Raw genomic sequence first — 21,130 nt, 5'->3', positions numbered from 1 at the left:
TATATATATATATATATATTTGGGTTTCTCACTCGATATCCAGAGTCAACATTGAAGCTCTGGCTAAATTTGAATCGCGCACTGCAGGGTCCATTCAGGAGTGGCGTTCCCAACAAGATTTTTTCCATACCCATAGCTCGAACCCAAGACCTCTAGTTAAGGGTGAAACACTCCGATCAGTGCACCACGTATTATACGTAGCAAATCTCGCACGATTTGACATATACAACATATGTTTTTCACACAATTTCAATTTGCCACGTGCATATGAATTATATGCATATTAAATGACTGCTTATGCTTCATATGATAAGTAAGAGCGGACATAAATATCGAAAAATTGAAAAATCGAACTGAATCGAAAAACTTTGATTTTTCGATTTCGGTTCTTCGTGTTTCGATTTGGTGTCGGTTTTCTTTTTTCAGAACTTCAATTTTTTGGTTCGGAGTTTGGTGCAAGGGTCTCGAAACTACGATGCATCGAAGAACCAAAATTTTATTTACTAAATTTAAAAATATTTAAATGATATTGCTTAATTAATAATAGCTATACACTTTTGAATTTTTGACTCAAAAAATTTACATGACCCATTCAAATTTTCAATTTTTAAATGACAACAAATATAATGTCAATAAAGTGTTGAACTTTGTTGTTTATGTACAATTGTACATTGTGAGTCCTTATATTTTGATTGTTCGAAAGTTTATCGTTACATCGTGTTTGCTAGGCTGCTTGCTCTCTTCATTATTCATTCAGCATTCCGGTATAGGAGAAAACCTTTAGTCTTAGCAAAATGGCAGTCATCTATGCTAAGAAATGGAAACAAATCTTTTGACATCTTTGCTAAAAAATAATCTATGCTCTTTTTTTTTTATTAAATACATGATGAAACTCTTAACACTTTATCATATTTTGTTTTTATTTTTAGTCACATCGAAAAATCGATTTAAAAACATCAAATTAAATCAAACTGAAGTAGAAAAAATTAAACTGAATCGATTTAGTTTCGTATAAACTACGGTACATACTTTTCTAAAATCTAATACCAAAAAACCAAATTAAAATTTGATTAAATCAAACCGAAGAACCGAACGCCACTTTTATAAGAATAAGGATGACTTTGCTTGAGAGCGTAAACTTGAGGGACGATTTTAGGCTTTTTTTCTCTCCATGATTTTATATATAGTGGCTCGTTTGTTTTCTTGATAATTATAATTATTAATATTCCGGAATTTGAATTTCAGATTTAGAAATCATTTTCTCAGTCTGTCTTGGTTGATAGATAAAAATCATAGTACCTGCAAATAAACCCTAAAGCTCCATGGATTCGTCTTCGTCTTCATCTCAGCAAAATCAATATCCTTCTTATCCTGCATCCCAACAACAATCCTACAACCCATCTCGTTTTCAAGCCTATGATCGTCAATCATATTACTCCAATTATCAAGACCCACATCAACAACAACAACAACAACAGCAGCAGCAGATATATCATCAACAACAGCCGCAGTATCATCATCAACAAACCCAACAACAATATTCATCGTATAACCCTCCCAATTATTCAGATTCATATCCACCGCAACACCCACAAGCCCATCACCAATGGAATTTTCAAGAACCCCCAATTCATCCGCCAGGGGTTTCAATTCAACCCGCTTCGGCATCACACGGGCAACCGCACTTTCGGTTACCCAATCAGCAGAATGGTTATCACTTGCCCCAAAGGACAGACGGGGTTGGGCTAGGGGTGAATCCTGTGGCAGCGTTGGCTCAGTTGAACCAGTTAGCTAGTTCTGTGGGTGCAGCCGAAAGGCTGACGGCCACGGGTGGATTGCACGGCCAGAGTTGGTACCCCCAGGCTCAAGGGTTCAGACCCGTGATTGGAGGACCGGGTACCTATACAGGTTCGGGTTTGGGATCTGGTGCATTCCCTGGAAATGGGGCGGGGCCATCTGGATTGCATTCTCATGTAAGTGGTCTCTGTCGAGTAAGAAGTATTTCGTCTTCGTGTTTTGAGAAATCTGTTATTTTTCCTTTTTCTGAACTATGTTATAACTTATATCAGCGTTATCAAAGCCGTAAAGCTAAAGGCTTTATGTCTGCAATTATAAAGAGTGACCTTTAGTGAATAATAGCGCAAGAATATAGACAGTTCAAGAAAAATAACTATAAGCCCAAATCACAATTATGTAGAAAACCAAATAGAAAAAGTTACAATTTGGTGAAATGACTTTATTTGGTGACTCTGTCTTCTAGGCAGAGCACATGAACAGTGAGGTGTGTGCCTTAGTGCCTGCAGTAAAGCGCGGCTTAGACGAAGTGAAGCAGAAAACCTATTCGGCACCTAGTTTGGATTAAGCGCACCTCAACGGAGCCTTTGACAACAGTGACTTATATGTGAATTTCATTTCTCTTAATTCATGACGATCGTATCTTGATTTTAGAGTGGTGTTCAGGTTTTACAGAACTTATTATCCAACATGCGTAGAGGACTTTGCAGAATGCGTACTTGAATTATTCACGAGTTCTTTTCCTGCATGAACTATAGAGAAATTGTTGTTCCTTTTTGCATTTTTGAAGTTCTTTTCAAATCTTTCTTAAGTGCCTTTGTATGATCGAGCAACTGAAATTTTGGACTTCTATAAGTAGTTATCTTCGATTACTAATACATTGAGGACAATGGCCTAGAAAGCATGGCGAGTGTTGGACATCATGAGAGATGGAGTTAGGGGGGAAGGAGTGAGAAAATGTACCAGACCATCTTCCTAAGTAGGAGTGTATCTGTCAAGTGTTGATGAGCATGCCTATAGCTGTTGGAGTAATCATGTGGGTTGTTTTGGCTTTCTGATGTATTGTATGTTCTAATACAGTTGTTAGTATGTCTGCAATGATGAACCTTTTTTTAATTGACCAAGAAATCCGTCTGGGTCCAACCTTGAGGACCAATTGCAACTTATTAAAGTCGGGACAATGAGCCCGCCCCTCTACCTTTTCCACGAAATGTCAGGCAGTTTGCATGGCACTTTGCTCAAACCTGTGACCCAAGTCACTACTCCCTCAACCTTTACCACTTGAACTAAACCCATGGGCATATCTGCCATCATGAACTTGTGGCCTTTTTCTCAAAAGTCATGTGAAGTAGTCGGCAATTATATTACTTTAGGTCGAGCTCTAGTTGTTCGAAAGAATAGGGTGCTAAAAGAATTCATTAGAGGGGATTATGATAGAAGAAGCTACTTGTAGACCATGCGCATTTTCTTTTAGAGATTAGTTTAACCTAGAACTGTTTTACTAAAGTTTCAAGTAGACCAGTCCTCCGCCCTTGTACTTATAGCATTTGCAATGCTATTGGTTGTGTTATTGAATTTTCTTCCTTCTACAAGATTGGGCATCATCTTCGGTCGGTGATAGAATGTCCTGTGATTCGTGGGTCTGAGAACGGAAAAAACATTCCCGATTCATATAGATGTGGCAACACCATATTATTTGTTGAGAGATGTGACTGTCTCAGCATCTTCCATAATGGTTGGCTGTGCTTGTGGAGGTGGAAGTGCCGTGAAAACTTTATACTTCGAAAATACACTTACTGAACAATGTTCTGAATGCAGCTGTTTTGAGATTATTATGCCAGTGAAAAGGGTGAAATATAAGTGTCGGTGAGGTAGAAGAAGATAAAAAGTGGTAGTTTTTATTCGAGTATCCTATTCTTGCTGTTGCTTAGAATGGTTAAAGGTTGGTTCAGATTTAACCTTGAGCAAGGAGAAGAAGGGCCAAGAATGTGGAGAGAGTTTCTTCCTGGAAGTAAAATATGTTTGGCAGGCTTAGCTCAGACAGAAATGAAATAGATCCATGTGATACATTTCAATCCTACTTATTGCCATCATACTATTCTGCTAAAACTTAGAATTATGAGAACAATTCCATTTACCAGAAACCCATCCATATAGGCTTATACATTGAGCTGCTACCTATTCTACCAGATGGTCAATCTATTTTCCATTTGAGTCTGCTTTATTCTTCTTATTATGAGCATAATGCTAGCAATAAATTTTGTCTTATCTTGTCAAAACTTTTATTAAATGTGCAAAGGTGAAGCAACTATTTAGCAATGTAGACAAGGCCAGGGATGAAGGCCATTAGATTTTTTGCGGATCTAGCTACATTCCCATTTTCTCCTCCACTTCTAGTAATCCATTTTGTTGGAACTGGTGTTGAAGTCTTGAATGTTCACATGATGCTACTTCTGCAGGTTGGTCAATCATTTGATAAGGGTGGTGGTCGAAGGATGGGTGGTGATAGAAGGAGGGGTGGTGGTCAGAGCAAAGGTGGTGATAGAGGGAGGGGTGATGGTCAGAGCAAAGGTGGTGATAGAAGGAGGGGTGATGGTCTGAGCAAAGGTGGTGATAGAAGGAGGGGTGATGGTCAGAGCAAAGGTGGTGATAGAAGGAGAGGTGATGGTCAGAGTAAAGGTTGTGATAGAAGGAGGAATAAAGTTAGCAATTCTGCTGGAGTTGGTAGGTGTGATCTGTGCAATGTTGATTGCGGTTGTTTGGGCATACTTAAGATGCACTTGAATGGAAAGCGGCACAAAAGGAACTTGGAAAAATTGGAAGCAAATGAAAACAGAACTGTTAGCGATGTCGAGAATGTGCAGAAACCTTCTAGTGATTTTGAACCAGGAACAGCCATGAAGCCTGATAACTTGCTTGTGGAAGAAGAGACTAAGCCGAATATACCACAAAATATTCCTTTAACAGCCATGAAGCCTGATAACTTGCTTGTGGAAGAAGAGACTAAGCAGAAGTCACCACAAAATATTCCTTTAACAGCCATGAAACCTGATGACTTGCTTGTTGAAGAAGAGACAAAGCAGAATCCACCACAAAATATTCCTTTAACAGACATGAAGCCTGATAACTTGCTTGCGGAAGAAGAGACTCAGCAGAATCCACCACAAAATTTTCCTTTAACAGACATGAAGCCTGATAACTTGCTTGTGGAAGAAGAGACTCAGCAGAATCCACCACAAAATATTTCTTTAACAGACATGAAGCCTGATAACTTCCTTGTGGAAGAAGAGACTCAGCAGAATCCACCACAAAATATTCCTTTAGACACTTTATCTTCTGAAAATGAACAGAAAACCAATAATGCACAACAAGCTGATCAACCTAAAGATGCAAATCGAGATACGCCAGATAAGCCCATGATGAATCAACCTGGAAATCAGAGGTCCGGTGTGAAACGTAAGACATTAGTTGGTGGAAGGAAGAAAAAGAAAGCTTCTAAAGCAAAGAGGCTGGCGACTGAACCTTCCAATTCTAATGTTGTAATTCCTTTGATGTGTGACCTGTGCAATGTGCAATGTGACACACGGGAGATTCTGAGACAACATCTTTCGGGTAAACAGCACAAGTCAGCGCTCAAGTGTGATGAAGGTCACAACCCTATATGTGGACAAGCAGGACTTCAAGCAATTTATCCGCCTAATCCCGTCACAAACTCCCCAGACCATTCATAGGGTGCTCAACAAGTTTTGAATGGTGCTCAAGCTTCAGATCCCATCGCTGGTGCTTCTCTTTTTCCTCTAAATGAAAATGCTGTGCCTTCTGCCACAGGTGTGGTTTCTGATTCTTAGCAAAAAATTCCAACCCTCAAGTAAGAAATGTCCTGAATATTGACCACTAGAATGCATTTATTGAATCTCTGCAGTAGTCAGTTTGAATTGATATGGAAGAAAGGTAACAGCTATACCTGCAGTGCGCAGAGAAATGACGCCCCATCTGTGAATAATCTGGGTGAGTACTACATCTGATCATGTAAACGCATGTTAGCAACAGGTGACGACGGTCCATTTGCAGTTGATGTTGTTGGCTTCCTACTTTAAAGAATCCACCTCTAATCAGGTGGTGGAAATTACATATATGGCTCAGTGTTAGGTGCGACCTTTGGCTTGTTTCCTTCTCCTCTCTTCACACACGGGGATTGTTTAGAAAGTTACATTGTTAAGCCAGCTGGTAATTTTACTCGAACAAGTTCTGAAGTAAATTTCTTCAGTCTCAAGTCTGAGAATATAATGGTTACTGTTACTGTTATTGTCTGGCTCCTTGGTAGTGAAAATGCTAAGATAAGAATTAAGGTGCAGTATGATATTTAGATTTCATTTAGCTGTTATAAACAAAAAAATTAGATTAGTACTTTTATGTACCAAGAAGAAGGAATGTATTTGTTAACCAATTTAACTATTTTTTTTTCTAAGAAAGAATATGAATGTAAAAAGACAAACAGCGGTAGTTTTTGTGAAGTTATGAATTAACATATGCCATTTAAATATAATTTTTGCATTTAGATATTCAGACATAAAATTTTCTATGTGCATGTCATTAATGATAATTATCATATATATTTTTTACAAATAATTATTACACAAATTTTTGGTATGACTGGATATATAGAGGTAATTTGACAAAGGGTGCATCACCATGCTGAATGCACTACTTTATCACATGTAGAATATTATTATTATAGAGAAGTAAAATAAAACGTGAATTTGATTTCGGAAAAGATTAAGCATGAAATATTATTATAAAGTTTCAACAAGATTTGACTATCTTTTGTGTTGATGAGTAAATATATCACCGAGAGAAATAAGAGGGAGAACTGATGATTTTGATGATAGGGTGTCATTTCACTTTAAGCTATTGAATTTCCCCAAGATATGACATCTTAAGAAAAGAAACAGAATGATATTTCATTCTTTTCTAGGAAAAAGAGAATGTTTGAATTTGATTTTCGAACATATAGGCAATTAGGAAAATATCAAGAAAGAAGTTTATGTAGTCATTTAGTTCTCAGTTCAAGCATAATCAAGTGCTAAAAAATATTTTCAGCATCATTTGATCAGATAAGCAGTAATTATCAGTTAGATAATGAGAATAGAAGCAAAAACACATTTGCTTTATTTATTTACCTCTCTTTACTGAGAAGTGACAATTTTAAAGGACTAACACAGCTTATAATAATTGTACCTTGTGCTGAAAATGTAATGGGACAAATAAGGGCATTTTTGGTATTGTGAAGATTAACTTTGGTGCATTCAATTGTAATAGACATATGTATTCTTTTTGGTGACACGTGTGTTGTCTTTTTATACTTAACTCACGCAGCTTTTCCTTCTCTATGCTTGATCTATTTTCGATTATACCTATCTTCCTCTGAATTTGACTCCTCTATCATTTTCATTTTGGTGATTACCCTCTTGGCTTAGTTAACATTTTGATTTTCACAATTTCTCTACCTCTTTTTTAATTTATTGGGCAAAAACATTACTTCAAAGTTCTTATGTTGGGATTATATGCCTTTTCTATCAAATTTTTAGCCTCTCCTTTGTCCTATATTTTTTATCTATCATATTTATTGCATTGATAATTCTACAGTATTTTTCATTTTCCTATAGAACTTAGGATTCTACACATACATGTTTTTATTTAAATATTTTTTTTTGGAGAAAAGACATAAAATCACCATTGAAGTTATTTTAAATTTAGAAAAAGATACCTTGATTTTGTGGGTGTTCTATTACCTCATTAAATAATTTCAAAATAGAATGTTATCTCATTTTTCACTCAGTACTACTTATACAAAAAGATTTGTATGTCACACACTAATAATCACTTGACACGTGTTAAAATAATTTTTAATTATTTTTAATCTAATTTTTTTATTTTTCTTTTTCCCTTTTTCTCTTTCTTCTTCACCTCAACTCTGTTCTTTCTTTTTCTCTTTCTTCTTCACCTCAACTCTGTTCTTTCTTTTTCTCTTTCTTCATCTCAATTGAGTTATTCTTTTCCATTTTCTTTGTGCTGCAGCAAATAATCAAAGTCATTGTGGCTGAGCAGATTTTGCAGCAACACTGTTAATTTTTAGTCAAATTACTATCAATTAATTTATTTATGAAAATAAATATCGTCAAATAATTAAAATTCAAATACTCAAATATTACCAAGTCAAAATCTGACATTTAAATTATCACCTTCTCCAACTCTTACTTTCAAATTGATTTTTTCATAGTTTAACTACTCCCAGATTCCAATCTTGATTTGTAAGAGAAAAAAATCGCTAAACTAATTTATTTTTTTCAAAAATAAAACTGAATAACATTAGTTTTAAAAATAAACGTCAAAAAGGAAAAAAAAGAAAAAGAAAAAAAAATGAAGTCATGGATGCTCAAGAAATATGGGTAAGCTAATGATGGTAGGGAAATTGAGAAAAAAGATTTGAAAAATTAAAAACTATTCTTGATAAAGTTAAAAAAATAATAATTAATACATGAGTTTTTATAATTTTTTTCAATAAGGCAAATTGAAAGTGCCAAATGACAATTTTACATTGGTATGAAGTTGAATCAACAATCCTTCACGCACCCATATGTTGTGACAACACGAGTGGTGTTAAAATTAGTCAAAATGGTATATTTATTGTAGATTTAGATAGTTTTGTGGGTAATAGGACACTTGCAAAGTTAAAGTGTCTTTTTCTGAAAATTTGAAACAACTTCAATGGTAATTTTATGTTTTTTCTCTATTTTTGTTTTTATAAAATTTCAAAACTAGATGTATTAAGGTGTACCCTTTCTTTTGATTTTGGATTAACAACTATCTGATTCTTTTATTCATTTCCATTTTGTTTCTTCAAGTATATTAATTGACGATACATTTAGTAGAAAATTCATTCAGTCAATGTATTTGATAAAATTCTCCTGTGAAGTATGTGTATAAACAATAGTAGGAATGGTACTACACTCTTGAAAAAACTCTTGTTTTTTTCCCAATTGACATGTTTTCTGCACTCGACTTTGAAATGATCATATATATATATATATATATATATATGTGTGTGTGTGTGTGTGTGGGGCATTTGACCGTAGAATTTAATATGTTTGTTACTGTATTTGAAATATATGGAGCACCACTTGATAATAATAGTATGCTTTATTCTAATAATAAAATATTTGAAATAATATTGTTGTTTGAATGTACTTTGATATAATATCAAAAGTGAAAAATGAGTTTAAAAGTATATATACTAACATGTTTTTCAAATTTGAATATACCTTCAAGTTGAAAAGTTGTATTTCAAATTTTCATGATCAAAATTAATTTTCAAATAAGTAAAAAATAATTTTTAGATAAATTTTAAAAGTAAAACTGAAATAATACGAAATACAAACGTGTAAATTTTTAATTTACTATAAATGAAAAATGGAAGAAAAGAATAGAAATAATTTTGGTGGTCAGTTTTATAATATAAATAACCATTTAAAGAATTAAGTTAAATTTTTTATTCTCATGCCTTTTGAATTGATAAAAAATTTAAAAAATTTGACTAAAATAATTAGATAAAAGAATTATTTTAATATGTACAAAATGATAGAGTACTTAAATTAGTTTCAAAATAGATTTAAAGAAAAAAAAGGAAAGAGAAAAACAAACAAAGAAAAAGGCAGAATGGTCTGGTAGACTCTTATACTTGTAGCGGTTTATATGTTAGACTTTTATATTTAACATTTTGTTAGCTGAATCCTTATACTCAACATAACACAACATATTAAACTACTCTAACCATTGACCATCCTTATGTGGTATTAATATAGATGAGTTGGCAAGAGAGTGTAGTCACACGCTTGTAAAGGCAATGAACATGATATTTAAAATTTTAACTTTTACTTTTAAAATATTAAAATTATTAAAAAAAAGAAAATAATAAATTTAAAAAGGAAAACACCCCATCTTATTCCCCACACTACTATTCTTTCGGCCACCCCAACCTCAACCCTATTTTTCTTTCTTATCCACACCTTATGTTATTTATCTTCTTTTTTCTTTCACTTCTTTCTTCTTTCCCCCACTCATCGCTTTTCTTCTCCTCTTCAATCATCATTTTCCCTGTTCTTTCCCTACCAGACCTCAATTTCTCTCTTTTTCTTTTCCTCTTCAATCATCATTTTCCTGTTCTTTCCCTACCAGACCTCAATTTCTCTCTTTTTGCCTTTCTTGTTCCTTTCCAAATTCCTTTATGTTTTTTTTTGTTACCCTAAGTAAAAAACGAAATTGAATTTTTTTTGAACATAATAAGCAAAGAAAAAAATCAGAAAATTAGTGAAATAAATATAATTGTTAATATCTCTAATGAGTAACTTGACCTCTTTTGCTGTCAAAATTGTTCTTGTACTTGTAAGCAATTTGGGGTGTGAAATAGTAGTTGGCATTGGATTATGAAAAGTTTGGTTAGATCTGTTGTTAGGTGGCTTAGATTATCGTTAGTGGTTGTTAGGTGGCTTAGGTTGTTGTTACTTTGATTTCTCCGGCAAAAATAATGATGAAGCCGACAAAAATGGAGACGATGCCGACAAATATGAAGACGACGCAATGACTCCATCGATTTCACCGACATCGACGAGATTTTCTACCTTCTCCGACCAGTTTGTACTACTATCCATGCCGGAAAATCGAAAATGCTATATTAAATTTTACAGTTGAATTTACGACGTCGACGATGACTTTCTTTTGGTGGTCAAATAGTGAAAAATGGGAGGATGAGAGATGTCAATAATAAATTAAAATGTTATTATTTTACGTTTTATTAAATAATTTTGGTTAATAATTTTTAAAAATAGTTATGAAATAATTATTATATGACATTAATATATCTTATGTGGATATGACATGTCAATTAAATAAAAGAGAGTGAGCTACACACATGGTTGGAGAAACTTAAAAATATCATTTTGGTGGAGTTTAAGAGAAAAAGAAGAAAAATAAAGTGCAGGTCCCACATGTTCAAATATAATACTCCATGTCCCTATTTAATTACAATTTTTTTATTGACTTAAAAGATTATGCAACTCTCTAAATATAATAAATGAATTTTCTAGTTTCAAAAAGCATGCATTATAACTTTATAATACTAAAAATTTTCTAAAATTAAATAAGGTATTTAAAAAAAATTATTATTTTTTTGATTTGTTAAAATAAATAAATAAATAAGGATAAATATAAAAGAAAATATGGACAATGAAATAGAGAAAGGAACTGTTTTCACAAAACCCTATTTCCCTTTGTCGGCTTTTCCGCCAAAAAATACGTCATTATACCTTACCCACACCCTCTATATAAATTAAATCTCAATTTTTATTCATTATCTTTGATTCAAAAAGATTAGGTTTTGGCAATAGTGGAGACGCAGAGCTTAGAGGAATCCATGGCTACGGACCACTCTGATGATTTAGACCAACTTCTTGATAGTGAGTAGCAAACTCCCTTTTACCCATTTCGACCAATTTATTTCTATTAACCTGTTTCTTGCCTATATAGTCATTGCTTTGGAGTGAATACAGTGTTTGATATTAATGTTTTTATTTCACACCGAAAGCAACAGTTATGGGGTAAGTGTTTGATTTTGAGGAGAAGATTGAATTGATTTTGATTGGAAATTCATTATTTTTAGGTGCTTTGGATGATTTTCAGAGCCTCAATCTCACTACTGCTTCTCAAAGGTTTTTTCTGCTTTCTCTTGTGGCATGTAAATCTTTACTTATGTTTTAGCTAATGGGGTTTGAATTTTGAGCTGTGATTGAAAAGGGTTGATTTTGATTGTAGAAATGGGGATGGAGAGGGCAAGAAAGAGAGTTCTTGTATGCCTAGTGAGGTTCAAGGGCTTGGGATGTCGTTACCCGATTTGAAAGCTAAGAATAAAGGGAAGCAAAAGGCTGCCAAGGAGGTGAAGGACTCGCATGTCTCGGAAGCTCTTGATAAGCTTAGAGAGCAGACAAGAGAGGCTGTTAAAGGATTGGAATCAGTGGCAGGGCCGAGACCCACTGTGGAAAACTTTGGAAGTGATCCAATGATGGAGGATTGGGTCAAACAGTTTGAGGAGCTGGCTGGTTCTCAGGTATATTTCTTATGCTTTTTTAATGTTTAAGTTTGTTGCTTTTTTCTCTTTAGTTCTTTCAAATGAACAGTGGCCCATTTTGTGGGTTTATACTGGTGTATGTTTTGTATGGAACGGTGAATATTGAAACTGCAAAATATCCATCTCTTATGAAGCTTCATAGTTGAGTGTGAAGTCCCTTTCAGAAAATTTGTATAATGATCGAAACATTTGGTTCTCCTACATATGGATGTTCGGGAAAGGGAGGGTGATGAGGAAAGAGGATGTTAATATATTGATGTAGTTAAGAGAAAGCATTTTGCTTCATTATGAACATAATTAATATTTTCAGCTGACTAAATGATTGCTTCTATGCATGGGAAACTTTTGGTGATGAATTGATGTAAGATCTCAAGGCTTTTCAATGATTTTAAACATTCTGCAGATTGTGGAAGTTGTTGTAGTCTTGTGTTCAGTTGGCTTGTGAAGTATGTTTGGACCAACATATACTGTATAAATCAGTTCGAATCGCATATGTTGATCTGTCCTAATCAAAAATAAAATAAAATTGCATTTGTAGATCAGTGGACTAAGGAAGCTGAATCAAACTTCTTGTTCCAAAGAATGAATTTCATTAAATTGTTTGGTTTTGTTGACTGAATCCTCCAAAGTAGAGAACTGCCACACTTCTAAAGACCCTTTGGAGGAACCTATCCAGGACGTGCCCCTTTCAAAGCCTGTTACATTCTTAGGTCCTGTTCCCTCTACTTTGGAATTTCTCTGCTTAGGATTTTGGATATCATTATTGATTTATATGCTACTTTACTTTTCAATTTCTAGCTGTTTGAATAGCTTGTTTTTCCTGGTAAGGAAATTGTTCTGGTTATGAAGGTTCAGCTTTGGCTAGATCTCTGTTTCATCTTCTTGATTCCTCCTACTTAATAACGCAAATGAAGTACAGTTATGGATCATATAAGAATAACGTAGGACTGTTAAGAGCAAAGCGCTGAGACAGCTTTCTCATTGGCTGGAGTGGGGGACAACATTTCAATGTTAATTACAATAGTCTTTTAAAAATAGAGGCTGACAATGTTGAACATGATGAAACATTTGAATGCGTTGAATGAGAAATTAGAAAGACTCAATAGTTTCGTACTAATTGAATGGGAGGCTAGAAAGAGTTTTGTTGCTGTGCACTTTTGGATTAAGGTGTTGTATGGTTTGGAATCTGCACTATTGGCTTGGCATAGGTTTCTTTGTCTATCAGAGCCATGAAAGGTGTTCACAGCTTGGATTTGCTTTGAAGTTTTGGTTACCTATAGTATGAAAGCTTCCAGTTGCCTTATTCTCTTTTTCTTTTCTGTTAATAAGTCAAATTGCCTCTCTATCTCCACGAGGTAGTAGTAAGGTCTGCGTACACTATACCCTGCCCAAACCCTACTTAGTGGGATTGCACTGGGTTTGTTGTTGTTAATAAGCCAAAATCATTCTGCCAATTGCACCACCATTGTACCTCAGATAACACAACACGACTATTTTACTAAGCCTTTTAAAAGTCCATTGTACTATCTAAAACATAAAGAGATACCTTATGTACACCAAAAAGTACAAATGAAATTTAGTAGCGAATAGCTCCTAAAATGTTCAATTCCTTTGTTTTTCTGTTCATTTTCTGCGATCATCCAGAATGTCCATGTAGGGACTAAGCATTCTCTCTAGTGCATTTATTATTCTTATATGTTGCTTCTTCTAACTTGTTTGGAATGGATTTGTAACTATTTTGATTGACTAATTGCTAGGACATGGAGTCTATTGTAGAGACCATGATGCAGCAGCTTCTTTCAAAGGAAATTCTTCATGAACCTATGAGAGAAATTGGAGAAAGATATCCAAAATGGTTGGAAGACAATAAAGCCAAGTTAAGCGGTGAAGAATATGATCGTTACAGGCAGCAGTATGAACTTATCAGAGATCTAAACAAAGTTTATGAAACTGAGCCAAGCAACTTCAACAAAATTGTTGAGCTTATGCAGAAAATGCAAGAATGTGGCCAACCACCAAACGATATAGTGCAGGAACTTGCTCCAGACTTTGATATATCAACTCTTGGACAACTGTAAGTGCTCTAGCATCTTCAGAATTCCATTCAAATTAAGTTGTCTGGGTGTTGATCTATTGGTAGCAGTTAATTGCTGGACTCATGCCCTTTTTCCTTGTTTTACCTGGAGATTTTACGCATTTAAGCTTTTGGCCTATTCATATTTGCCTAAAGATGATGGACTCAAAGCATGCTAGTATCTTTGATAGTCTATATTTTTAGATATAAGCGCTGATAATGTGTGTCAACTGTATTACCTTATGATATGATCCTATTAAAGCCTGAAAGTTCCACTTCTTGGCTCAACTTTTTGACTAAACAAACCACTCCTACAAAACTCAACTGCAGTCTGATCAAGATATCCTTTTTTCCTGTGATATCGTTAACACCGCTTTATGTGAGACCTTAGATTAAACCAACATAAGATTTCTGTTAATCTTGACGCTGAGGGGTGGAGATATTAAGTCTTAGTCCCATTGTCTCAATTTATGTGACTCTTTTTTTTTTAGTCTGTCCCAAAAAGAATGTCACCTTTTTATTATTAGAAACAACTCAACTTTAATATCCCCAATTGCCCTCAATAAAATAAGTTGTAGCCACAAAAATGTCTAAGGTTTGTTTTATACCTCAAATTTCTCTCTTTTTCTTGAACTTTGTGCTTAGTCAAAGGGTGCCACATAAAAATACGACAGAGGGAGTACTACTTACAGGGAAAACCTATCGAGGCAAGTTAATCAAACAATACAGACGAGGAAAACAATATTTTGGTGGTTGCAATTTTCAACTAGGATGTTAATGGACGTACTTGTTAATACCTCCAGCTTCAACAGTAAAAAGTTCATGCGAAATATGGAAGCGTGCAGATATTTGTAAGGGTTTTTGCTGATTTGCTTTAACCTTATGGACAGCAAGCATGTGCACTTCTCGACCACCCTTTTTCTTCCCTCATCTGTAGAGAGCTACATTATGAAGTTCAAAGTTTTCTTTGGACTGTATCCCGTGTGACAACTATCCTAGTTTCAAAAGGCAAATCAGCTGGGTGAAGAACCTTGTGCTACATTGTAAAGGAAGAACAAAATTGATGGCATATGTTAGAAAATGAGGAGAATTCCTCATTCTATCCACCATCTTTTTGATGATATCTGAATCTTTTGTGCAACACACACATGTTTCTTGGAAATGAGCCCTCTTCTTCATTTGAAGACGTTTTTGTTTTCATGTCTTATCACTGTATCTGCATGAAAATGAAACCCCTGTAACTGTTTTGATGTTTCGAAGTATCTTTAATTGTGATTGAGCAGTTTTTCTTCTTATGGTTTACAGATCACCGGAGATGCTCGAGTCCCAACAGAACTGCTGTATTATGTGAAGACACTGGGCTCGACCATCCTGATGTCCACCTTGCTCCTTAAGTTGGTTCTTTTACCATTGTAAACAATATACATATAGAACACGGGTTATTGTTTGTATGGAATTTGATTGTGGTTCTCATCTTTCTAATAAGCATTGATGTGCATTTTTTTCTTTCTTTTTGGCGATCGTATATTGCATGCCTTTCCATAAATGACATGCTTCAAGATTCTGGAGATGGTGGACAGAGCATTGATAATTCTTTAAATGCACGAATAAGGAAAATAAATAATCTCATACTTTTGTTCTTTACTTATTTCACCGGGACTTAATATTTACACTGTTAGCATATATAACATAAATCCATGAATAAATTTTGAAAAACCTATTACACATACATTTTAGCAACAGAAATAATCTTTTTCGTGGAGTAGCATTCAAGAGACCAGAGATGGTCCATGTACAACACAAACATCCTCCCAATTCCAAACTCACACACAGAATTCCTTCCTAATTAAGAGCACAGACTGAAGCAGCAAGCGCGTCTCCTAAGCAAAAAGTTTGGAGATGTTTCTGAAGTATTAGTTCTCCTTTTGATTCCTTCAACTTTTCGAATTTCAATAGAGTTTGTTAGAACCAGCAGGTGCTGTAGATTCACTTATCTTGGGCAAGAATCCTTCCCTCTCAAGTGAAACATGAAGAGAGCACTTGATTTTAACCAATGCCATCCATAATGCTGGGGAGGCACAAAAGGCGTATGTAAATACAGCCATTGCTCTTACAACACCGTCGTTGTACCAAGGATAAGCCATCACTAAAAGGGCCCCAAGGATTCCAACCCATGGCACTAAAACAGGTAGCATCGGCAAAAGAAATGCATTCACTGTTATACATGATAGTGAAAAAGAGCCGAGTAAGTAGAGACTCCAGCCAACTAGTGGATGAACTGTACATGGAATCACGAAGAAAGGAACTGTGTATGCAGCAAGAATAGACCATATAGCAATCAATTTAAGGCCAGTTCGTAGTAACAAGGCACTCTTGCTATCATCATGGCGATAGCACAACTTTGATAAATTTGGGCGTGCTAGGCGTGTCACTGCAATTATTCCTAGGTAGAATATAGATTGGATCACCACTGCTATCATCTCAGCACCATACCTGCCAAGTATCAAACAGGTAAATTGATGCTATAAAAGAAGAAACTGATTGGCAATAACAATTTCTGGAGTAAGATGATCAACTTTCAGGTATAAATCACACAAAGCAAAAAGAGTTCTAAACATTACTCAAAGCAAAAAAGGTTCTAATCTTACCCAACAGTTAGACGTCGCTGTTCATGCCACTGGATGCCCAAAGGTAAGACAGGCCATGACCACCAATACCATGGTTTTAACCATGGAGCACCAGGAAATGTAATGACACTATTAGGTCCACAAGGTACCGACCAATGGAGTTTGAGATCTAAAGAATAAAAGTAGACAATCATTATAACTTGTGAAATATGTGAACTTTGTTCAGATAACACGCTCAGAGTCTCAAACTTACAATAATAAGACGCATCCATTTGATATCCTAGAGGAAGCCTGTAACTTCCCTGGAGCTGCGTACCATTAAGAGGAGGGTGGAACATTGGCCGATCAAGTAAATCAGGGAAGTGGCCTCCAATAAAACCTTGGTCTGCACCGTCTTGATTTTCCCTCCCAATCTCTATCTCATGAATCATGTCATTGAACACCTTTTTTGATGGCTGCAATTTAGCTTTTGTAAGTAAAATGTAGATTTCAAAATCTATGCCCATATCTCTATTAGTGATACAAGAGGAGTAGCTGACATTAGCAAATTAATCTGTCAGGAAAAGAATACTATTGAAGATCGAATTCTGTTACCTGCAAGACGAAGAGACCAGTGTGGAAGATGCAGGGATTAATGAAGACAGCACAAAACTGGCCACATTGGAACAGTTCATCAGTTTTCTGGAGGAAAAGGTTATCTGCATCAAGCATGACAACCCTGTCATAATCCACGAGGCTCCACGCATAAAGTTTGTTCAGTGTGAGCTTGAATCTCCAATTAGGGTTGATACAATACGGATTGTTCAGATTTTTAACTCTCACTACCTTTGCACCATCTTCCTGTTCTCTGCATACCAAGAACATAACGGATTACTACTTCATTTTCAAGGTTCATATAGTTTTTACATGACATGGATATCTTTGCACACATTTCCCCCACAAGTGACTACGTGCATCATCTAAGTTTGAGGTCGTTATATGAACCCTAATTTTCCTTATCGCGACATTTAATATCACCTCAATCCAATAATAACTTTGGTAAACCATCTTATCTAAAATTGAAATGTAACAAATGAATTTATTCAAGTTGCAGTGTAAAATGACTGCTAGGCGCATCAAATAAGCGATCACCTATCAGATGAAATTGTTCATTGGTTAATACTAATCCTTTCACAATATAATATTCATAAATCACGACAAAGCTACAATTCAATTGCCAGATTTTTAAACATAACCTGAGATACACCACTTTAGATCCCCACTATGATATGGAACCTGAAATAAGCTCACTTAAAATATTACCGAAAGGCAACATTGTATAAAACACAAAGTGCAAACAAATATTCTAATGAAGTGAACACTTTTGATTACTGTTAAGTAATAACCTGCCTACTCTGCTTTCTAATAATGTACCAAAAAGAAGAAGAATAAACTAGTAACTTCATCTGTATATAATAAAAACAAAAAATCCGTGTGTAATTCACGAGCGGAATCTGAAAAGGTTAGTGTGTATGTAGCCTTACCTGTATCAAATAAATAAACTAAAATAGTTTAGTATGCTAGATAGAATAAACACATGGCATATAGACCATTAGAACTTGTAGATTGGTTAATACTTAGGCAAGTCTTATTATGAAACAAGAAATAAAACTTTTATCTGGAGTATTAAGTGTTCTTTAATCCTCTGAAGAATACACTTGTTCCATTTCAATTTGTTTTCATGCTTTTCTTTTTAATATATTTCAGATACAATGCGTTTTTTCTTTTCTTGTATATTTAAATTTTATATTAAGTCAAAACTAGATAAATAAATTAAATCGACCGGAGTATCATTCTCGGGTCCACATCCAGTAACCAGTCACATGATCCAGCAGTGCTTTTGAGTTACTTCCCAAAAGCATCGAAGAAGTGGCAATATATTATTATATTGTATGTGGAAAGAACAAATTAAAGGGCAAGGTTGCACTTCCAAGAAGCAACCCATCCAATCAAAACTTGGCTCTGTGTCAAAAAAATTTATCTTTATTCTACTTATATGTCAGATAGCACTATAATAATTTTGAAATAAACCACTTTTTTACTACAAAGTTATCACTTTTTTTTCTTTTACAACCAAAGTGATATGCACGATTTTCAACTCAATGATAATATGTTTGTCCAAGAGATATTATTTTTGGTGACTAGACCAAAGGCTTGGTGCACTCATATTTTTGCTATTCTTAGCTTATAAATCATAAAAAAGAATGATGTTGCAACAATTTAATATAATTATCATCCAAATTTACACCAATTAATCAGTTTCTAATTAGGTAAGTCCTTTATTTTAATTAATATGAAGTCGCATGGGTAAAAAGCCCGGAAGTATATTTTCTCATACAAATTTAAATTAGTCCGATTCTAAAATAAATATAAAACATTAAATAAAAAATCAAATCAAATAAAATATTCTTATCATGTATTCCTAAAAAAGCTAAAACAAATATCCTAATTATATCATGTCTGTCTTTGATTATCGTCACATAGCATGAAACAATTAAAATATCTTGGCCGTGCCAGCATATGTTTAAGCTGGCAAAAATAAAATTACATAAATTAATACATCTTTAAAAATAATTACTAATTTTAACGATATTTTAAATTTATTATCATTTATAGCAATAATGTGATAAATCTGTAATATGTATTAAAAGTGAATTATGTATGGAATATATTTGAATTATAATTGTTTTTAAAATATCTTATGTTTGTTTGGTAAAATATTGTCACATTGTATTATAAATGTCATAAAATGTGTGATAAAAATGCATTATACATCATTAAAACTTGTATTATATGTGAATAAATTATTATTTTTTTGTAATATGTATTAAACTTGTATTATAAATGAAATAAAAGTGATCAATTGAAAAAAATGTTATTGCTATAGATGATAGTTTTTTTTTTTATTATATTATATCTACGTAAGTTTCCTAAAATAAAATTAACCAAATTGCCAATTAGTTTCCTAATTTGCCCCTCCCTATCACCTGTACCGAAGCCATCATGCAAAATTCTTATTTAATTAGGCAATTACAATTAAGATGCTGTCCACGTCCCCCCAATTATAATCCTTATCAAGTCTTTGGCTTTTTAATCAGCTTGGCGTGGGCCCAACAAGCACAAGCACAGGCTCAAAACCCCAAAAGTAGATGATAATGCTACCAATTATTCAAATAGCTGAAACAAGTGTTGGAAAAAAATATCAAGGTGACAAATTGTAGTCAAGACTCAAAGTGACAAATTGTAGTTTTTTCGAGAGGGTTACGAAAGAGTGGCAAGTAATTTTTTATCAATATTTGAATTTAGTCTGACTAACAAAAATAACACCCTACAACGAGGTTCATTACAAGCAAGTTATAATTGTAAATAAGAATAGAAGTATTTTAATGAGGTGCGTTTTAATAAATGTAATATTTTCTTCGTTTTAGAAAGAATGATTTTTTTTCTTTTTTAATATGTTTAAAAATGAATAATCTCATTATTTTTTGATAATATTTCAGTTTTTTACGTGGCATATTTAAAATCACAAAATCAAAGTATAATTTTATACATTTGACCCAATTCTAATTTAAGATCATAAAATTTAAAAATTATCTTTATATTTTTAAATTCCGTGTTAAGTCACTCTTTACGAAAAGGGAGAAAATATATAATTAGCAGATTCATAACGAAAGAACCAAAAATGACCGGAAAAGTATATTTTTCGGGCAATTATGTTATGTATCGTATCTAGGTGGTACCTGACAGCCACTAAACCACGCCCAAGGTGACAGAGCAGAAAACCACCGAAAGATAATAAACGGAGAAAAGGAGAAAAAATGAAAACTTACAGAGTTTGAACCCAGTGAAGAGGAACGTCAAGTGAAGCAATAACAACGAGATCGGCTTCAACTCCCAGCCGGGTAAGTGATCGGAGCATTACTCGAGTCGCCACATAGAACTCGTAGTCCCTCGGAGTTCCCATATACATCATAGTCGCATACGCATTTCTGTTTACCCTTTTTAACGACGTCGTTTCAGCTCCAATAGTCGTTATCGTTGCTATCAACAGTACCAACAACAAGCCCACCCGCCCTATCATCTTCTCTGTTTTTCTCTTTCCTCCAAATAAAAAATCTCAAGTAATTAATTACAAGTCTTCAAAAACTTGTGATGTTTTTCACATGACATTGTCTAGTACTTCTACCTAGAAATAACAGTGCGCGTTCAAACTTTCACCGGAAAAAAAAAGATTCCGGTGAAAAAATGACCACCGGCAAGTGTCTCTTAGCTTTGATCAACTCTTCACTGACCAATTTTTAAAAGAAGATCTAGGAGCCGATAAATAGAAGAGTATTGAATAAAGTTGAAGGAGTTCATGGAAATGAAGAGGCATTTTATAGAATTTGTAATTTTCAAATCCTTTTCATCTTTTGT

General features: G+C 34.2%; 3 protein-coding genes across 4 annotated transcripts; 2 read left to right on the top strand and 1 right to left on the bottom strand.

Annotated features, from left to right (window-relative positions):
- Window positions 1–1,142: 1,142 nt before the first annotated feature.
- LOC107021069 (heat shock protein DDB_G0288861-like) lies at window positions 1,143–6,308 on the top strand. 2 transcript variants are annotated; one of them, XR_001456990.2, is made up of 3 exons: window positions 1,143–1,973; window positions 4,254–5,622; window positions 5,717–6,308. XR_001456990.2 is itself a non-coding variant. In XM_015221651.2 (2 exons), the coding sequence occupies exons 1-2, from the start codon at window positions 1,323–1,325 to the stop codon at window positions 5,523–5,525; spliced, it is 1,923 nt and encodes a 640-aa protein (XP_015077137.1). In that variant the 5' UTR covers window positions 1,143–1,322; the 3' UTR covers window positions 5,526–6,308. The 2 variants fall into 2 exon arrangements, 1 of the variants encoding a protein (XP_015077137.1); XM_015221651.2 differs by having other exon boundaries at window positions 4,254–6,308.
- Window positions 6,309–11,147: 4,839 nt separating this feature from the next.
- LOC107023327 (peroxisome biogenesis protein 19-2-like) lies at window positions 11,148–15,558 on the top strand. Its single transcript, XM_015223985.2, has 5 exons — window positions 11,148–11,306; window positions 11,510–11,558; window positions 11,662–11,953; window positions 13,732–14,048; window positions 15,354–15,558. The coding sequence occupies exons 1-5, from the start codon at window positions 11,264–11,266 to the stop codon at window positions 15,397–15,399; spliced, it is 747 nt and encodes a 248-aa protein (XP_015079471.1). The 5' UTR covers window positions 11,148–11,263; the 3' UTR covers window positions 15,400–15,558.
- Window positions 15,559–15,662: 104 nt separating this feature from the next.
- LOC107023326 (putative glucuronosyltransferase PGSIP8) lies at window positions 15,663–21,130 on the bottom strand. Its single transcript, XM_015223984.2, has 5 exons — window positions 20,545–21,130; window positions 17,270–17,522; window positions 16,929–17,130; window positions 16,697–16,844; window positions 15,663–16,541 (listed from the first exon to the last, which is right to left on the bottom strand). Exons 1-5 carry the CDS (start codon window positions 20,793–20,795, stop codon window positions 15,998–16,000), a joined length of 1,398 nt encoding a protein of 465 aa, XP_015079470.1. The 5' UTR covers window positions 20,796–21,130; the 3' UTR covers window positions 15,663–15,997.

The sequence above is a fragment of the Solanum pennellii genome, chromosome 6, assembly GCF_001406875.1.
Source record: "Solanum pennellii chromosome 6, SPENNV200".
In the NCBI taxonomy this organism is placed as follows: Eukaryota; Viridiplantae; Streptophyta; class Magnoliopsida; order Solanales; family Solanaceae; genus Solanum; species Solanum pennellii.
This window is presented reverse-complemented; position numbering and strand designations above follow the sequence as displayed.

Coding starts and splice junctions, on each gene's coding strand:
- LOC107021069 (XM_015221651.2), top strand. CDS start 1,323: ATGGATTCGTCTTCGTCTTCATCTCAGCAAAATCAATATCCTTCTTAT. Junction 1,974..4,253: donor CATCTGGATTGCATTCTCAT/GTAAGTGGTCTC, acceptor CTACTTCTGCAG/GTTGGTCAATCATTTGATAA.
- LOC107023327 (XM_015223985.2), top strand. CDS start 11,264: ATGGCTACGGACCACTCTGATGATTTAGACCAACTTCTTGATA. Junction 11,307..11,509: donor TTTAGACCAACTTCTTGATA/GTGAGTAGCAAA, acceptor CATTATTTTTAG/GTGCTTTGGATGATTTTCAG. Junction 14,049..15,353: donor ATATCAACTCTTGGACAACT/GTAAGTGCTCTA, acceptor TATGGTTTACAG/ATCACCGGAGATGCTCGAGT.
- LOC107023326 (XM_015223984.2), bottom strand. CDS start 20,795: ATGATAGGGCGGGTGGGCTTGTTGTTGGTACTGTTGATAGCAACGATA. Junction 17,131..17,269: donor CTGGTCTCTTCGTCTTGCAG/GTAACAGAATTC, acceptor GCTAAATTGCAG/CCATCAAAAAAGGTGTTCAA. Junction 16,845..16,928: donor AATGGATGCGTCTTATTATT/GTAAGTTTGAGA, acceptor TTTATTCTTTAG/ATCTCAAACTCCATTGGTCG.